This window comes from Drosophila miranda, chromosome 4 (genome assembly GCF_003369915.1).
Source record: "Drosophila miranda strain MSH22 chromosome 4, D.miranda_PacBio2.1, whole genome shotgun sequence".
NCBI lineage: Eukaryota > Metazoa > Arthropoda > Insecta > Diptera > Drosophilidae > Drosophila > Drosophila miranda.
Genome location: NC_046677.1, coordinates 8,188,434 through 8,204,436, shown reverse-complemented (window position 1 = coordinate 8,204,436; position 16,003 = coordinate 8,188,434). Strand labels below are relative to the sequence as shown.

The 16,003-nt window shown below is 43.6% G+C and overlaps 4 protein-coding genes across 4 annotated transcripts; 2 read left to right on the top strand and 2 right to left on the bottom strand.

Annotated features, from left to right (window-relative positions):
- The first annotated feature begins 3,660 nt into the window (after nucleotides 1-3,660).
- Nucleotides 3,661-14,334, top strand: LOC108161218. The gene is made up of 7 exons (XM_033392923.1): nucleotides 3,661-3,665; nucleotides 3,801-3,897; nucleotides 3,932-4,428; nucleotides 4,843-6,061; nucleotides 6,129-6,492; nucleotides 9,112-9,292; nucleotides 9,356-14,334. Exons 1-7 carry the CDS (start codon nucleotides 3,661-3,663, stop codon nucleotides 10,083-10,085), a joined length of 3,093 nt encoding a protein of 1,030 aa, XP_033248814.1. The 3' UTR covers nucleotides 10,086-14,334.
- On the bottom strand, nucleotides 6,859-8,018 carry LOC108163422. Its single transcript, XM_017298691.2, has one exon. It carries the CDS (start codon nucleotides 7,994-7,996, stop codon nucleotides 6,941-6,943), a length of 1,056 nt encoding a protein of 351 aa, XP_017154180.1. The 5' UTR covers nucleotides 7,997-8,018; the 3' UTR covers nucleotides 6,859-6,940.
- Nucleotides 8,069-8,864, top strand: LOC108163423. Its single transcript, XM_017298692.2, has one exon. It carries the CDS (start codon nucleotides 8,088-8,090, stop codon nucleotides 8,844-8,846), a length of 759 nt encoding a protein of 252 aa, XP_017154181.1. The 5' UTR covers nucleotides 8,069-8,087; the 3' UTR covers nucleotides 8,847-8,864.
- Nucleotides 14,335-15,068: 734 nt separating the features above from the next.
- LOC108163026 lies at nucleotides 15,069-15,461 on the bottom strand. The gene has a single exon (XM_017298067.2). It carries the CDS (start codon nucleotides 15,459-15,461, stop codon nucleotides 15,069-15,071), a length of 393 nt encoding a protein of 130 aa, XP_017153556.1.
- Between the last annotated feature and the right edge of the window lie 542 nt (nucleotides 15,462-16,003).

The window sequence follows — 16,003 nt, the reverse complement described above, 5'->3', positions numbered from 1 at the left end:
TTGTTTCTGTGTAGCCTGCAGCGCACCACTTCCTGTTTACATAAGCAAACACGTCAATGTGTCTGATGCCACAGCCAGCCCTCCCTGCCCATGGGTTCCACTAACTTTTGCAAAAAAAAAAAAAAAAAAACTGTACATTAGCTCAACAAGGATTTTGTTTTCAATACAAAAGCACAAACTGCGCTTGTTCTTTATATATATATATATATATGTATATATAGACAGAATATATGTATATATAGACAGAATATATGTATGCATCAGAGGACTTTAGGATTCGTGAGCGTATGTGTATGTGTGGGTGGAGGACACTCTAGAGAAAGTTTAGTGCCCCGATAAGCACAGCCCTGACAATGCTATACGAAAGCCATGATTTACAATTTGGAACTTAATGTTTTTATCATTTACGAAACATGATATGCCGAATACTGATATGCCTAATAAACATATGCTTAGGTAATGGCACTGATGATCCACTGATGCACTATTCCACATAGCATATAGGGTTGGGATTTGCGAGCTGCCACTTGCAGGCCTCCTGGCTCTGGTGACGCATTAATTATCCTTTGATGCCACATCGATTTATCCCTGGCAAACGCGTGAATTAATGGCCAACGACTTTTGTATCGAGTGGTAAATGAATTATGGGCACAGCCGCCCCTCCACTGTCTCCACTGTCTCTCCATTCATCCCAGCGAAAGTTATGTAATAATACAATTAAGCATTTTCTCATGCTGAACACTGAACGCTGCGTTTGATTAACAGAAATTCCGAGTCAGCCAAGTGTAAGTCTGCCTGCCGAGGAGTGGAGTGAGGCTGCGGCTGGTGCTGCTGGTCTTGCTCGTGTCATGGTGGAGGTGGAGGTTGTCTTAAAGTTTTCCCCTCCAGCGGCCAGATGAGAGGGGCACAGCGACGAGAATGCAATTTAATTAAAACGAACAAAATTTCTTTTCATTTCCTTGGGGCGGAGGCAGAGCGTACGCGTAGTATAGTGGGTGTCTTGGGGCAAAATGCTGCAGATTTCATCCCCATCTTCCAAGGCTCTACTATGAATGAGCTCCGTAAGTTATTTGTCAGAATAGCTATACTTTGAGCCAACAAATGGGAATTTCAGTCAAATAATTAACGAGTAAATTTCAGAGAATATTTGTTAGGTATTTTAACAAAGGAAATCTCTTTCTAATAAGTCGCTTACTCGCCCAGAAGGGAGCATTCCTTGAGAAATCGTTTGCAACATTAAAGAAAGTACCAGCCACACATGGGTGGAGGAGGAGGGTAACAAGAGAAGCGGAAGAGCAGAGACAATGCCTGAGAGGCAGGCATAGACACGCTTTTGTAATTAAATTAGCATTAATGCTCTCGCTGGGATTACGGCTCCAACATTCCGTCACACTCGTCCTTCGCCTCTGCGTGGAGGCTTCATCAAATATCGCTCATACGACGTGCTGTCCGTGCCGTGGCCACTTGAGTGAATTTATGACGCATTTTATGCACACAATTGCTCGACTATTGAGCTATTCCCTCGCTCCCCTGCTCTGTCCAGGATTCGGATCTGTGCGATTTCTGCTCGGAGCAATTAAACTTCAATTTTCATTTCAATTGCAACGTTGTAGCGTAATTCCGGGTTTTATGACCTGCAACGGCGTGGCTACGTGCTCCTAATTGCCACTGCGAACAAACTATTGTCAAATTTTTGCCAAGAGGGCTATAAATAAACACCCAGGGTTGCAGACTTTAACAGAATGTTGAACAAAACTTTTTACCCACTTCCAGTCTCCATCTCTCCTCCCCTCTTCTCTCGCTTTCGCTGTATATCTACTTGCCGTCTCTTTCTCTTCTGGCTGCCGTCAAACAGAAGAAAGTAAAAATGATTCAAGCAAAAACTTTGCACACAAGTTAAACGAAGTTTTTAAACACAAAGTGAGTAGAAAAAAAAAATTCTGAAACCGAGCAAAGAAAAAGAAAACAAAAAGTTGAATCAAGTTGCAGGGAAAAAAGTGAGAAAAGAATCACAGTGTGAATTAAACGAATCTTGAATGCTCTCAAATGGAAAATCTTTTAAAATAACAAATACAAATATCTCCACTGTACGAGTAGCAGTATCCCCCTGAAAAGTTGTCTATCGCAATGGTCCCGTAATCAGAGACTTAGCAGAAAGATAAATTTCGAATGGCTGTCGGGAATTTGCATATTTAACAAACTAGTGCGAAATCGATACGTGACCACTGTCTGTGTCCACTCCACTGACAGTGGACCCAATGGAATAAAGTGTATCCACTACATGGTGGCAAGGTCGGAAGTTCGGGTTAGGCCCAAGCACAGACTTGTGGCCGGAAGTGTGCACGTAAGCGTCTGTGTCAGTGCGCTCAATGTATGAGTGGTGTGTGTGTGTGTGTGCTCCCACAAGGAGGCTGTTGGTGTAAGTGCTTTTTCAAGCAAATTGCCAATGTAAATGTTGCAACAACCAGTCGCCTGCAACAACTAAATGCGACCCTCATAGCAGCTGTGTAAACAACGGCAATAACAGCAGCAACAAGAGCAAAGTATTTGCTGATGACGTCAAAAGGCACCCACACACACACACACACAAACAAATGCAGACACACACAAACGGAGAAAGAGATACAGAAACCACCCAAATGCATTTAGCTGCCCCATTTACCCCGCCCCACCGCACCATTACTCTGACTCCGCACTCCGCCCTTGCACTGTACTCTCATTCAGACAACTCAACTGACGGCAACTCAATTCACAAACGAGGAAGCAACGCAACCAAAATGGCCGCAACGGGCCTTCCTGGCCGCCATTTTGCGTTTCGCTGAGGCACGCGCGATTTGATTTGATTTCATTGCTCTGCTCTTCAGACTCTGGCAAAGGCCATTAGGCGCTGCTCACGAGCAACAGTTGCAATTTGGCCTAGACTTGGCCAAAATACATGTACATACGAGTATTACATGCAGCATTCTCGACTTCTCTACTTATTATGGCTATCCCCTAATCTATTTTTGATAAGTTTATGTGGGGGAGCTTTCAATGATTTCTTCTAGTTCGTCAAAAGTGTGTTTAAGTCAGGATAATTCTATACATAGTATTTATGGACATTTATAGACACAATAGATCTACTCAACTCGTTAATTATTTGATTTAGAGAAATTTCAGTAATTTGTAAGTTTTTACTATAATTTCGAATAGTGAATTTCTGCTCTTCTGTTTTTTGGTGGAGGGCCGAAGAAATTGATGCAGATTTCAATACTCGGCTAATTGTAGAGATACAATCGGAGACAGTAATTTAAATGTTGATCTCTAGAGCAAACAAGAATCTCAATAGTTTTCTGTGATACCCTCTGAAGAAGTTCGTTATTGTCCTAAAAAATAAAGCGTCTCAAACTAAGAATCTATGCTTTACTCAAGCTTGTGTATTTCTTATTACCCGGGACTTGTTTTTCCGATGCCAAGAAAATTTTCTTGGGATTACTTATATTTTTTGCTGTAACTAAACTACTTTCAACTAGTACTCTCCTGGTTTCCAACTGTCTATCTCGGCTCTTTTCAATGCAAGCTCTTTCAGAGCTGAGGGCGTCTTTGCCATTGCAAATTAGTGTCACAGAAAAGTGCTTTCTAAGCAAAGAACTTTTTTCATTTTGCGCCATCTTGGGCTACATGGCGTATGTGTATGTGTATGTGTATGCGTATGCGTATGCTTAATGCCTGCCTAATTAGTGTCTTATGAAGTCATATGTGAAAGGCAGTCTACTCAACTCAACGCTTATCATTATGCTTTGCTTACCGTCTACTTGCAGCCACAGAAACCGAGGCGAGACCACTTGCAACGTGCCACAGACACAGCAGCAGGAGCAGAAGCAACAAGCTCAAGAGAGTACGAGTATTAACTGGAAAGTGTGAGTGCGGTGGACGTGCGGCGGAGTTGTAGAGGAACGCCTTCACATTGGATTACGCGCAGTTTTACCTTAGACCGGTGCCAATTAGTGGCCAACAGCAGCAACAAACGCAGCAGCAACACCAGCAGATAGTGCAGCAACAATTGCTAGCCCAACAGCAGCATCAACTGCAAATCCAGCAACTGCAGCAACAACTGCTGCTGCAACAGATCGAACGGGAGTTGCAGCAGCACCAGCAGCTTCTATACAGCCAGCGACAGGCACAGTGTAGCTACCCTCCCGTGCGGCAGCGTTGGCTCTCCGGCAGCCACTACGACTACGCCGCACCGCAGCAACTTGTGCCGCAACTGCAACAAACGCATCCGCATCAGCAGCAGCAACATCTGCAGCATCTTCAGCAGCAACAAGAACAGCAGCAGCAGCAGCAATACAGTTACTATTTCAGTCGGGGAAGCACCAGCACCAGCTCCGGCCTGGGTCTGGGACTGGGCCTGGGCTTCGGTCTGGGCAGCGGCAACCTAGCCAGCTGGTATGTACATGACCATGACCGTAAACGAACTCATGAAACGTTCATGAAATCAATCACCGTTTCGAAAAAGTAACGCATAGCTTTCCCCTTCCTTCTGATTTATTCTCTTCTTGAGTTTCGATGCATAATTATGGTCCAAAGCACGATTTCTCCCTCACTTAAAAACGATCCTCAAAAATGTCAAATTTCCGTTGCAAAAGGAACGAACAAATTATATACCCGTTGCTCAAACGCTTCCTTCTGGGTGTTACACACACCCACTTTCACCACAAATCTAATATACCCCTGTACTATTCGAGTAATGTATTAATTGATTGGATATCACTCATGTGTCCCCCCTAATGGCTGTCAAACCACCTTATATGTATTACCGACTTGTTTCATCGAACTATCTTGGATGGTCTGGTATTTTAGGTACCATCTGCCCTCCACGTCGGCGCACATCTACATCGGGACAACCAGCAGCGGCGGCGCAGGCACAACCCCGTACCCATATCCGTATCGCGGACTGGGAGCCTATTCCGGCGGCGGCTATCCTGCAGCGGCTTTGATCAACTTTGATGCCTCGCCCACACCACTACTAGCATCAGCTGGGACTTCGCCTGGCTATCTGCCGCCTCTCCCTGTGCCGGCAGTCCTACCCCCGCCGCCCCCGGCGCCGAGCGTAGCCACCGACTACTACTTCAGCAGTCGGAGCACGCGCACGCTTCCACCGCAACCAACAGCGGCAACGGCAATAGGAGCCACCACAGGAACAGCAGCAGCAGCAGCAGCATCGGCAGCCAGACTTTCGCCGTTCCAAGAGTACACGGCTAACGCGGCGGAGGAGCTGCAAGCTGGCTATCGCTACAAGGCCACGCCCCGAAGGCGCTACGACGCCTACGACAACTACGGCTACCTGCCGGGCTTTGCCAGCACAACCGAAGACGAGGAGGACCTACTCGACGAGTGCTTGCCGGCGGCCCTACTCTCCACGGACTGCGACAGTCTCGAGGAAGTGCGCTTTCTACAGCACCAGGCAGAGGAGGACGACGACGAGGACGACGAGGAGGTTGCCACACAGTTGGCACACATTCTTGACCTGCCCGATTTTTTGCATCCTTACGGCGGCGGCGCAGGCGGCAGCAGCAGGGGCAGCATACACAGCCACAAGACGCCGCCGCAACACGAATACCAGACGGAGCACGGCTCAGCCGCAGCCGGAGGGGGAGGGGGAGCTACTACAGGCGGAGGAGGGGGCGTGGGCGGCACGGAAGGAGGAGGCAGCATCAGCGGTGGTGGCGTCGGTCAGTCGCAACGCGAGACGGTTGAGCAACGCTATCACCAATACCAGTACCAGCAGCAGCATCACCATCAGCAGCAGCAATTCCACCATCATCATCATCAGCAACAGCAACAACAGCAGCAGCAGCAGTTCCAACAGACCCCGCAGCAATCGCAGGGACATCAGCAACAGGCGTACCACTCGTACCAATATCCATCGCAGGACAGCTGCGAGGGCTTCAACCACTTCGCCAACGACACCAGCAGCTGTCTGGGCAACCAAAGAATGATGGTTAGCAAATTGTGGAACAGCTGCTTCCCGGAGTTTACGCCGGACCATGTCCATCGGCACAACTTCTATCTGTGCCAGGTAATGGTCGCACGACATAAGACTAAGTCGTAAGACTAAACCCATCACTCTCTCTCTCCCCATCTAGTGGCAGCGGAACACGCAGGTGCGAATTGTGTACCTGTTCTATCGCTGGATAACGGCCATCACCTGTTTGGCGGCACTGGTATGCTCCCTGCTGGACATAGGGCGCACCGAGGAGCACTTTGAACACCACTATGCCAAGTGGTGGATCTATCTGACCCACTGGGGCCTGCTCTTCTGCACGGTGCAGGCCTGGCTGGCCGCCTGGATAGTCACCCAGGGTATGATGGTGGAGCGCGAGGACTTTGAGATCGTGCGCCAAGCCAAGAAGAGTCGTCTGCATCACCTGTACTGGGTGCTCTACACCTGTGCCACTGTCTATGCCTTCATTGTCACCATGTGCTATTGGCTGCTGGTCCACAATTCAGGTGAGTCGATCGATATACACTATTTAATATTACCAACTAATAACTGCTTACCTTCACATACCTAAACTATAAATATCCACTTTAAATTGTATCACAATCTCATATGTCTGCGATTAAATGGGTTTTTTTTATTGTACTTCCATCTCCGCCCCGAAATAATTGAATAGAACTAACAACACCACAAAATGTACATTTTCAGTTGTCAAATCTTTTATCAAGTGGTTTTAGGTTTTCGTGTGGCTGAGATGCTGAAACTTATATGTTGCGGGATGAGGAAGTAGTCTTAAAGAGTGTTGGCGGCTGGCTTTGAAGGACGTATAGCATTGACAGCATTGAAAAGATATGGTTAAGCAGGTTTCTGTAAGTTTAATTTGTTGCAACAATTTTCTAAAAAATAGATGGACATACTCAAGACAAAGCATCGATTATAACAAAAAGTAATTAAGTCCTAGGTTAACACCGACCGTCTTTCACAGAACCATTTGTCTTTACATTCGTCGGTTTCGAGATAGTAGTTAGACATATGGGCCGCCATGACAATACATCCCACGGTCATGGCGTAGTTGATGTACACCTTGGCGGCTGCATCCAGGTACTGGTGTGTGGTGAAACCGGATCGCTTTTTTGAATGCAGCTTTTGAGACATGTACATAGCCCAAGGTCCGAAGATCATCAAGCATAAGGTTAAGGGCACATAAAGGTGCATAGCAAGCGCTGAGAGGAGGGTGATAATGGAAACTATCAACACAGTGATGCTCACAAATATCAGAATCCAAAGGTCCGCGGTCAGCATTTTCGGCACCCAAAGACCCAGGAAGGTGTAGATGAGTAGCACACTAATGCCGGCGAGAACGAAGTGCCAGGTGAGTGCCAGTTCGCATAGGCTGAAGCACATGACCGCCAGGGTAAGGCTCTCGAAGATGCATCCGAAGATGATCCAATTGAGGGGGAATGTGAACTGCAGCCGCCGAAAGCCGAAGAAGCCCAGGGTCAAGTTGAGCCACGCCAAGAAAAGAAGCAGCACATTCATATTCCGTTCGATGGAGTACAGCTTGGGCTTCCAGGCGTACGTGACGATCATCCATTGCAGCGAAGCCAGGGTCACTTGGGCGAAGATAAGGACGTACACGTAACAGTGAAAGGCCAAGCGGGAGGGTCCTCGGGCACCTGTCAGTATTGTTTTCTTTTCCTCATCCATGTCGAGGTATATGGTCTCCGTTTGCATGTCATGCTCACTTTCTGCATAGTGACTAACTCGTGGCTGGGACGCTTCTTCATTTTGTTTTTGTTCCTGTTGCGGACTCTCTTCATATGGTCCGTCCCGATACGGCTCATTGTTGTATGGATCGTCATCATATGGAAAGAAATCGTTCGGACTGGGATCAACCGTGTCATAAAGAGATTCATCGTCGTACTCGTCCGGCCTCGAAGTTACATCCGTTTGCGTCGCTGTGGATATCCGATGCGAAGTCGGGCTGGGTAGAGATTTATTATTAAGTGACATACTGCCTGTCAGATTCAGTGCCCCAAAGTAACACACCGACAGATGACAGAGCCAAACGAAAAAAGCAAAAACACAAAAACGGTTCACATCGATGAGTGATCCACAAAGGGGCTTAAGGGGCCACTCCAAACTGCGGCTGTATTTGTGGATCTATGGAACGGCCCTAGTGTTTATTTTCATCAGCATCCTGCTAATCATATCCTTTGGCTTCATCAACAACGAGCCCGAAAAGAGCTGTTGCCCGGCTGCCTTCTCCTTCTTCAGCCTCGGCCTACTCTCCTTGTTTTTCTATATGAACATGATGTTTCTGCGGCGCAAGTTTCCGATCAACTGGATACTGAGCTGCAGCATGGCTGTTGTCTTCGGTTTGGGCACTGCCTCTATGCTGTGCGTGCAGACGGCCGGCCATGTGATTCTCTTGGCCCTGGAAGTGATCGTGATGATGGGCCTCCTTCTACTGCTCGGCTACTGGCTGCCACCGAAGTGTCACCCGCTTCTCTACATTGCCCTCACTTCGTTCATTTTAGCGGTTATAGCCTTTCTCCTGTGCAAAATCATATCGGACCACACCGACGAGAACCACGATAAAATGGCCGTGTGGATAGCTCGCTTCGTTCTGTGGACAGCCATCTGCCCACTGCTGCTTTTCCAGTCGCAGGTGATCAACGGATACTGGGGCAATGAGTCACCCTATCTGGACATACCGCTCTGCTCGGTCCTTTTGCTCATCGACTTTCTGGCCTGTTATGCCTTCCTGGATGCTGTCGACGATATCGAGATTGCCTTCGACAGACTGTTTCGCTCAGAGACCGTAGGACTCATGGCCCGTGTCGGGAGGAGCGGAATATGAGCCGCGGGCAACCCAGCCGGAAGAGTACTTTTATAATCGGAATGTTCTTCTAAGACTAAATTACTAAAATGTACTCGACATTGCATAGTATTCGTACTATTATGAATGCCAAAATATATAGTAATCGTATGTATTAATGGAAACGATTGAGGAGTACAAATCATTTCATTTGAGAGTAGTACTTAGTGATACTTTAAACTAAGAATAACCTAAGCTAAACATCAAAGTCGAACTCTAGTTTTCAATACTTGTAATCCCCTTTCAGAAATCCACAAAATTGATACTTTGAACATCATGGTGCATGTGCTAAACTCGATTATAATGCTCATTGATTTGGCCATTGTTGGGCATCCGATTAAGATGAGCCACGCCTATTTTACCACGGGCATCGGACTGGCGTATGCCATATTCACTGGCATCTATTTCTTGGCCGGCGGCACAGACAGGTGAGTGGTCAGCACTTTTCTCGGCAGTCCGGCTGTTTAATGGATTCTTAATCTGATTCTTAGGAAAAATCAAACTGCCATCTATCCTATGATGGACTGGACCAAGCCGGGCAAGGCCATTATTGTTACGGCCTGTGCCATAATCTTCACCTTCTTTGTCCACTTCTGCTGCTACCTACTGTACCGGGGCCGGGTCTGGCTGTTCACCAAGCTCTGCATTCGGGGCCGCCACAATCGGGACGGGGAGATGGGCGAGGGTCTCAACGATGACTCGGGCTCTCGCATGGGCGGAGGAGGCGGTGGTGGCACTGTGGGCGGTACTGGAGGCGGGTTCAGTGGTTCGGTGGCGGCCGCTACTTCTGTGTGTGTTGGCGCCGGTGGAAGCAGCCAGGATTATGCCCACCAGCAGCAATACCCCATTGCGCAAACGGAGCAGCCGCGGGCCGGCAATCAACAGCAGCATCAGCAGCAGCAGCCGCCAGCCAACTACCAGGCTCCGCCTCAGTACTCTGGCTACCTGCAGCAGCCCGTGGTTGCTGGCGTCAATGTGGGGGTGATCAGTGCGGAGGGAGTGTATCAACCTATTGGCACAGATTCCGGACGAACCAGTGGTGGGGGCGGAGGTGGTGTAGGTGTTGCCGTGGGCGATGGTTCCGGGAAACACAAGTCTGCTTCTGGCTCTGGTTCGGGTTCGGGGTCGGGCTCGGCATTGACGCGCACCGTAGCCCACTTAGATGCGTCGCAGCGGGAGCAGTTCCTTAACCCCAACAAGATCGTCGAGTATAAGATGTAAAGGCGTTGCACCCGGCACCGGTATACGTTCCACTTGTCCATGAAGTTTTTGGAGAAGCACTGTGCCCAGTGCGAGGCGACGCGCAACGCCATCAGCGAGGAGCAGCGCCACCTCGCTGATGGCGGGGGCGGGCACAGTGGTTAGCTTTAGAGCTGCTTTGAAGTTGCTCAAATCAAATTCCCAACTATGTATCTGCCAGATCAGATCGGATCGAATCAGTATTGCACTTGGTTTTGTACGGCATTGTAGTTTGTAAAAGTAGTTTCGTAATTTTGTAAAAGCTTTGCCAGTTTTTTTTTAAATGTGTAGACTCGTTCTGTCTGCTAGCGACTTGAAGGTGGAGTAGAAGTGCTTGTCGACCATAATATTGAATAAATTTAGAATATTAGGGATATTCCTTTAGCAACATCCCCTTACGATATCCCCTTACGATAGCTGGGGGAATATTCGTATTGTAGTTGCTCCTGGATGCTGGATGCTATATGCTTTATGCTGGATGCAATTTCCAACAATTTTAAACACTTTGAATGGACTAAGTTGAACATGGATATGTTACAACTCATACTAGTAGCACCTTAAGTTAAAGCTCAGTTATATTTATACCTTAAAATGCATCAATTGTGTTCAAGATTGTCGTTCCACAAATAGTTACAATACGTTCGGCCCATACTCCTTATGAAGAACAACAAACAACCGAAATGTCAAACACATACTGCCTAAAATTATGTTGCTTAAGTAATTTTTACATAGTTAATTTCCCATTTATCCGCCTAAATTTTATATATCGGTGCAGGTGTAAAGCAAGTACATGCACATGATCAGTGGCCCCAGATCAGCCAGAGTCGGACAACAAATTATTGCTAAAATATTAATAAAATTTTAATAGTTTTTGTCTGCTCTTGGGGTACACTGTGCATGGACTTGGACTTGACAAATTTAATTGGCAGTTTTAGTGGCGCAAATATAGAGGATGGGATGAGTAAAGTTTAACTTTAAGATATGCTTGGCATTGAGTTGCTTAGTGTTTAGTAAATTGATCAAATAAAATACATTATTTCAATGGATGTTTTCCAAGCAAGCACTACGCTGCAAAAATAACTCTACGATATAAAGCACGACCGAAAAATAATATGAAAAGAATATATATCTATATTTTAGCATAAAATGTTGAAAGTAAATAACTAGGACCTATACTTTTTGCTCAGAACAAACAAAGAAACAAACAAATTAACGAAATTACTGTACCTAACGAGGGGCTCAGAATGATTTCAGTTTTTCGTTTTGTTGGTTTCTGTTTCTGTGAACCATACGGACAGCACCATTACAGCATTATCCTAAGTACCCTAAGAACCCAAAAATGCAAACACTTAGCAAGTGATTAGAGTTACAGCCAAATGGAAATGTAAATGGAAATATGGAAGTACCCATACTCGTACATGTATGTACGTATATTTATGTGTATGTAAATAGTTGTTTTCATATATGTTGAGCGAATTCTATCTATATTCAAATGCATAGGCGACCCCCAATGACGGGAGGGAAGCTGTTGAACAATGAAATCAAATCTCGTATAAAAGTGTAGTCAACTTCAACCGAAATGCAACAATGAAACGAAAACCAAAACCAAAAACCAAAACCAAAATCAAATGCAATGAATAAAACTCGTCAAGAGGAATGTGTTAACAAGCAAAAGCAAAACCAAATACAAATGCAAATACAAAGCATATTTAACTAAATATACAGAAGTCAAAGTGCAACCAAATACGAGTAGCATCCCCTAGCTATACATACTCGTACATACACACATACTTAAAATAAATAAATAAATAAATAAAAATACAAATAAAAACACACACGAATACAAATGCAAATACAAATACAAATACAAGAATGTAAAGCCTAGTAAAGTAATGCAATTAATTTTTGATAGATTTACATAAACAGAACGCTCATAGCTCATATTCTAGAGACCTCTCACACAGAAGCAGAACTGCAGACAGATCGGATCCTGAGCAGATCTCCAGGGTGCTTTGTTTGATGTTTGATGTCAGCATTTTGATGTTATTTTTTCCCAGTTTCTTTTTAGATAAATTTAACCAGTTTTGGTTTAGGTTTTTAGCAGAACTGAAAATGTGCTTCGTTTTCGTGTCAGTTTCCCTCGCCTCGTTTCTCCCAGTTTGTTTTCCAACATTTAGCATAAATGTATAAATGTATGTTTATATAGACTGAATATTATTAAAAAAAAGAAGAAAATCTATAAAAAAAAATAATTTAAAAATATATATAAAAGAAGCGAATAAACCTTTTTGGAATGTGTAAAAATATAAACAAAAACTAAAGCCAGAGTTCATATTAACCACAACGTAAAACAGTAAGCACATATCAATAATTAAACAAGATCATTCTTAAATGAAAATTAAAGAAAAAGCAAGCAAAAAATAAATTAAATTAAATCAAATGAATTAAATTAAATTAAATTAAACGGAAAGCAAACGTTTCAAAGTAAACAAATTCAAAGTTGACCTCATCAAGAATCACCAAACACCAAACAAACCGAGATGTTTAAACTTGCATAAAGAAATATGTATGTATAAATGTTAAACAATCATTACAATACGAATACGAGTATATGTACTATATGCAGAATATATTTAGCAAAGAGAGACAAATTCAAATATTATATTTTGTAGATTTTTAGTAAACTAGAAGTGAGTGAACGTGAACATGGACAGCATATATCTAAAATATATACCCCCTGTATACATACAGTACATACAGTACATACATCCCTGCATATACAATACATAGTATAGACATGTAGCTCTCTGTACCCGAGGCGAGAGTTTGTTCTGAAGTTGTTGGGGAAACAAACGAGAGAATGGAAAAGCTTTAAGAAACCCAAATGGTTGGACGAAACATTTATACGCTCCAATAAAAGTTGAATTAATTGCTCAATCGGAGTCATCCATTGGCTCATCCAGGGTCGTACATGGTCTTCGTCCCATGGACGGCTGCTCAACAGGGGACGAGCATTAGTAGATGTGAGGAGATGTCAGGCATTGATGCGAGTATACAAAACAAATCATTCACTCAACTGTTATTAACAAGAGCACACCAAAATGAAAATTTTAATAAGCTGCATGCGGTCGTGGATTGCGAAGGAGAATAAATTAAATTTCATTAATAGTGAAATCTACGAGTAAGTAACTAAAACTAAATTAACAACCAAATGCTAAAGAAAAACCACAACAACTACAACAAGCGAGCAAATTGTTTACTTCAAAAGTACGAGTATTTCTGCGCATTTAAGCAAAATCGTAAAAAACAAATGGTTCAACATTTCCAATTAAATGTGTCGAAATTTTGTTAACCAATTAAATACGAAAACACATTCAAATTATAAACGAAACAAGATTTCAATGAACAACAACAAGCTAACAAAAACAAAAACAAAATTCGAAAGGAAAACTAATAAAATCGTTAGAAAACGCATGAAAATGTTAACGCTAATGATGGAAGGGAAAGGCATTTTAAAGGTACAATATGTATTACCAACAAGAAGAAACAGAAAAGTATAACTCGAAATTCATTAGAAAACGTACAACGTGTATGTGTATGTATATGCCCGTGTACGTACAGGCATCATATATATTATTATTAACTATTATTATGTATTTGAAAACAAAGAATTGTGAATTAGTATTAAACCAACAAAAATGGCAAACAAATGGTGGTAAATAAAGAATGTAAAAGGTAAACAAAAACTAGTTGAGTTGTTAATCACAACAATCAGAAAATTCCAGCAGCATCGTTTCTGGATCCATCTGCCACCCGCAAGCACTGAATATCACACTGGGACGATGAAAATTGGCGTGAACGAATAAACGGAAGCTAATAAATCCTTTTCTGACACTCCAAATAGCTACTGGCTCTTAGATCTTATTTACGGAATCGATAGAACCATATCCGTCCATCCCTCCGCCCTGCATTTCTCCTGGCTTAGAGACTATAAGAGTCGATTTTGTGTGCAGAATTCTTTGGTAAGAAGAGAAATTGAGGGAGAAAGTGCAGTATGGAAACCGTTAAAATGTTGGTCTTAGGTGGAAAAAGGATAGACAGAATAAAGGAATAGAAATATCGTATACTTTACATATATGTGTACATTGCTCATAATATGAAATATATAGAAACTACTTTTAAAATCTAGTTAAAAGTTACTCTCAGAATTGATTTACCTATTCAAATATGATTGCATCTTATCATCATTTGAGAAAAAGTATCAAATAGTGATAGTTTTAGTTCCAAGAACACCCATAAATGCCGTGACTTGCTGTACGCCTCTTCTGCCAAGGACTGAGTCTACGCACGATCGACAGTCGCGATTCCTTATTGATATATTGATTATTGAAACCGTATCCTTCGCTTCCCACAATGAAATCATAGATCAAGAATATTTTGATATTTATGGTATTAACCACTTGGCTCAAAAAAGCATATTCAATTTAACTTTTATTTTTTGATTTTTAAAATACTTATTTGTAATTTTTAAAATAAAAATAAAATACTTATTTGTAATTTTTAAAATAAAAATAAAATATAAATTTAATTTTTTTTATTAGTGTTATTACTCATTTTTATTAAACATAATTGTTTTTTTTATTTTTTAATAAAAATTGGGAACTAATTGTTAGACTGCACCTTTTATATTTTTTTTAAACTTATAACATATAAACTCGCTGATAAAAATCAATCCTTATGTTAGGAATCGAGGCACAAGAGCCTTAATTTTCCCTCAAACTTTATAGTACTGCGGGCTGCAATGCCCAGAACTCAATTCGAACCCTTGCTCATTGAGCAAAGTAGAAAAACACTGAGTAAAGATTTTTTATTCAATAAAAAAATTAAGGCTTATCAAATTAGGGTCTAAATCACGTTATGGTCCATAATCAATATAGATATCTCCTCTTCGCCTCGCCGTCCATATTATTGCTGTGCTCCATTTGCGAGCATTTGCTGGTCGAGGGCAATCTGCTTGAGAAACTGCTGATGTTGCCGAGGCAGCAGCTGACGGTAGTAGAGATTCGTGTGAGCCTGCTGCTCCAGCACGGCCATAAGTTCGAGGTACTGCGCCTGTGCCTGTTCGGCCCGGCGACTGAGGAGACTGGCCTGGAGACTGCGATCTCGACGCTGGTGCTCCCGGGGGCTGCGCTGGCGGGGCGTCTCAGCGAGTGTCGGCCTGAAGGTGGGACCCAAGGCGGGAGCAGCGGACTCTGGTGGACAGGCTGTGAGTGGGGATGCCTCGCTGTTGTTGTCCAGCCAGGGGCGGAAGAGTGCCTTGGTTTGGCGGCGCTTGGCGGATTGCTTCTCCTGGTACATCAGACTATCCGTGTTCGATTCTGGGCGTTAGTCTATCTCCAACGTGAGCTTGCTGGCTGTAAGCTGCTTGTGGGTGCAGCTTAAGGTCGTCGTAGAGTTATCCATTTCGGTTGATGACGATGCTGATCTCTAGATGTTTGCTGAGTGAATGGTTGACTCTCTGCTCTAACCTGCTTTTATACACAGAACAGGTAAAAAAGGATGCGATACCATTTATTAGGTAATACCATACCATACTATTAGGAGGTAATCGTTTTGTGTGGACCAGGGAATCTCTTTTATGTCCTGTTCTTGCTAATTGTCGTCTCGGCCTTGCCTAATTATTTTTTTTTTAAGGATTAGCACCTACCGATCGACCAAATATTGCCACCGGAACAAGAAAGCTATCTACAACCGTTTTGCACACAAACCGGTGTTTTTTTTTATTGGTGTACTTGACGCCATTTGCTATGTGTAGTCCTTCTACCTGTCCAAATCAGATTAGATAAGATAAGTATTATTCACATATTGTTTTTACCTGCGATGACCCCTTATTCTGTTTG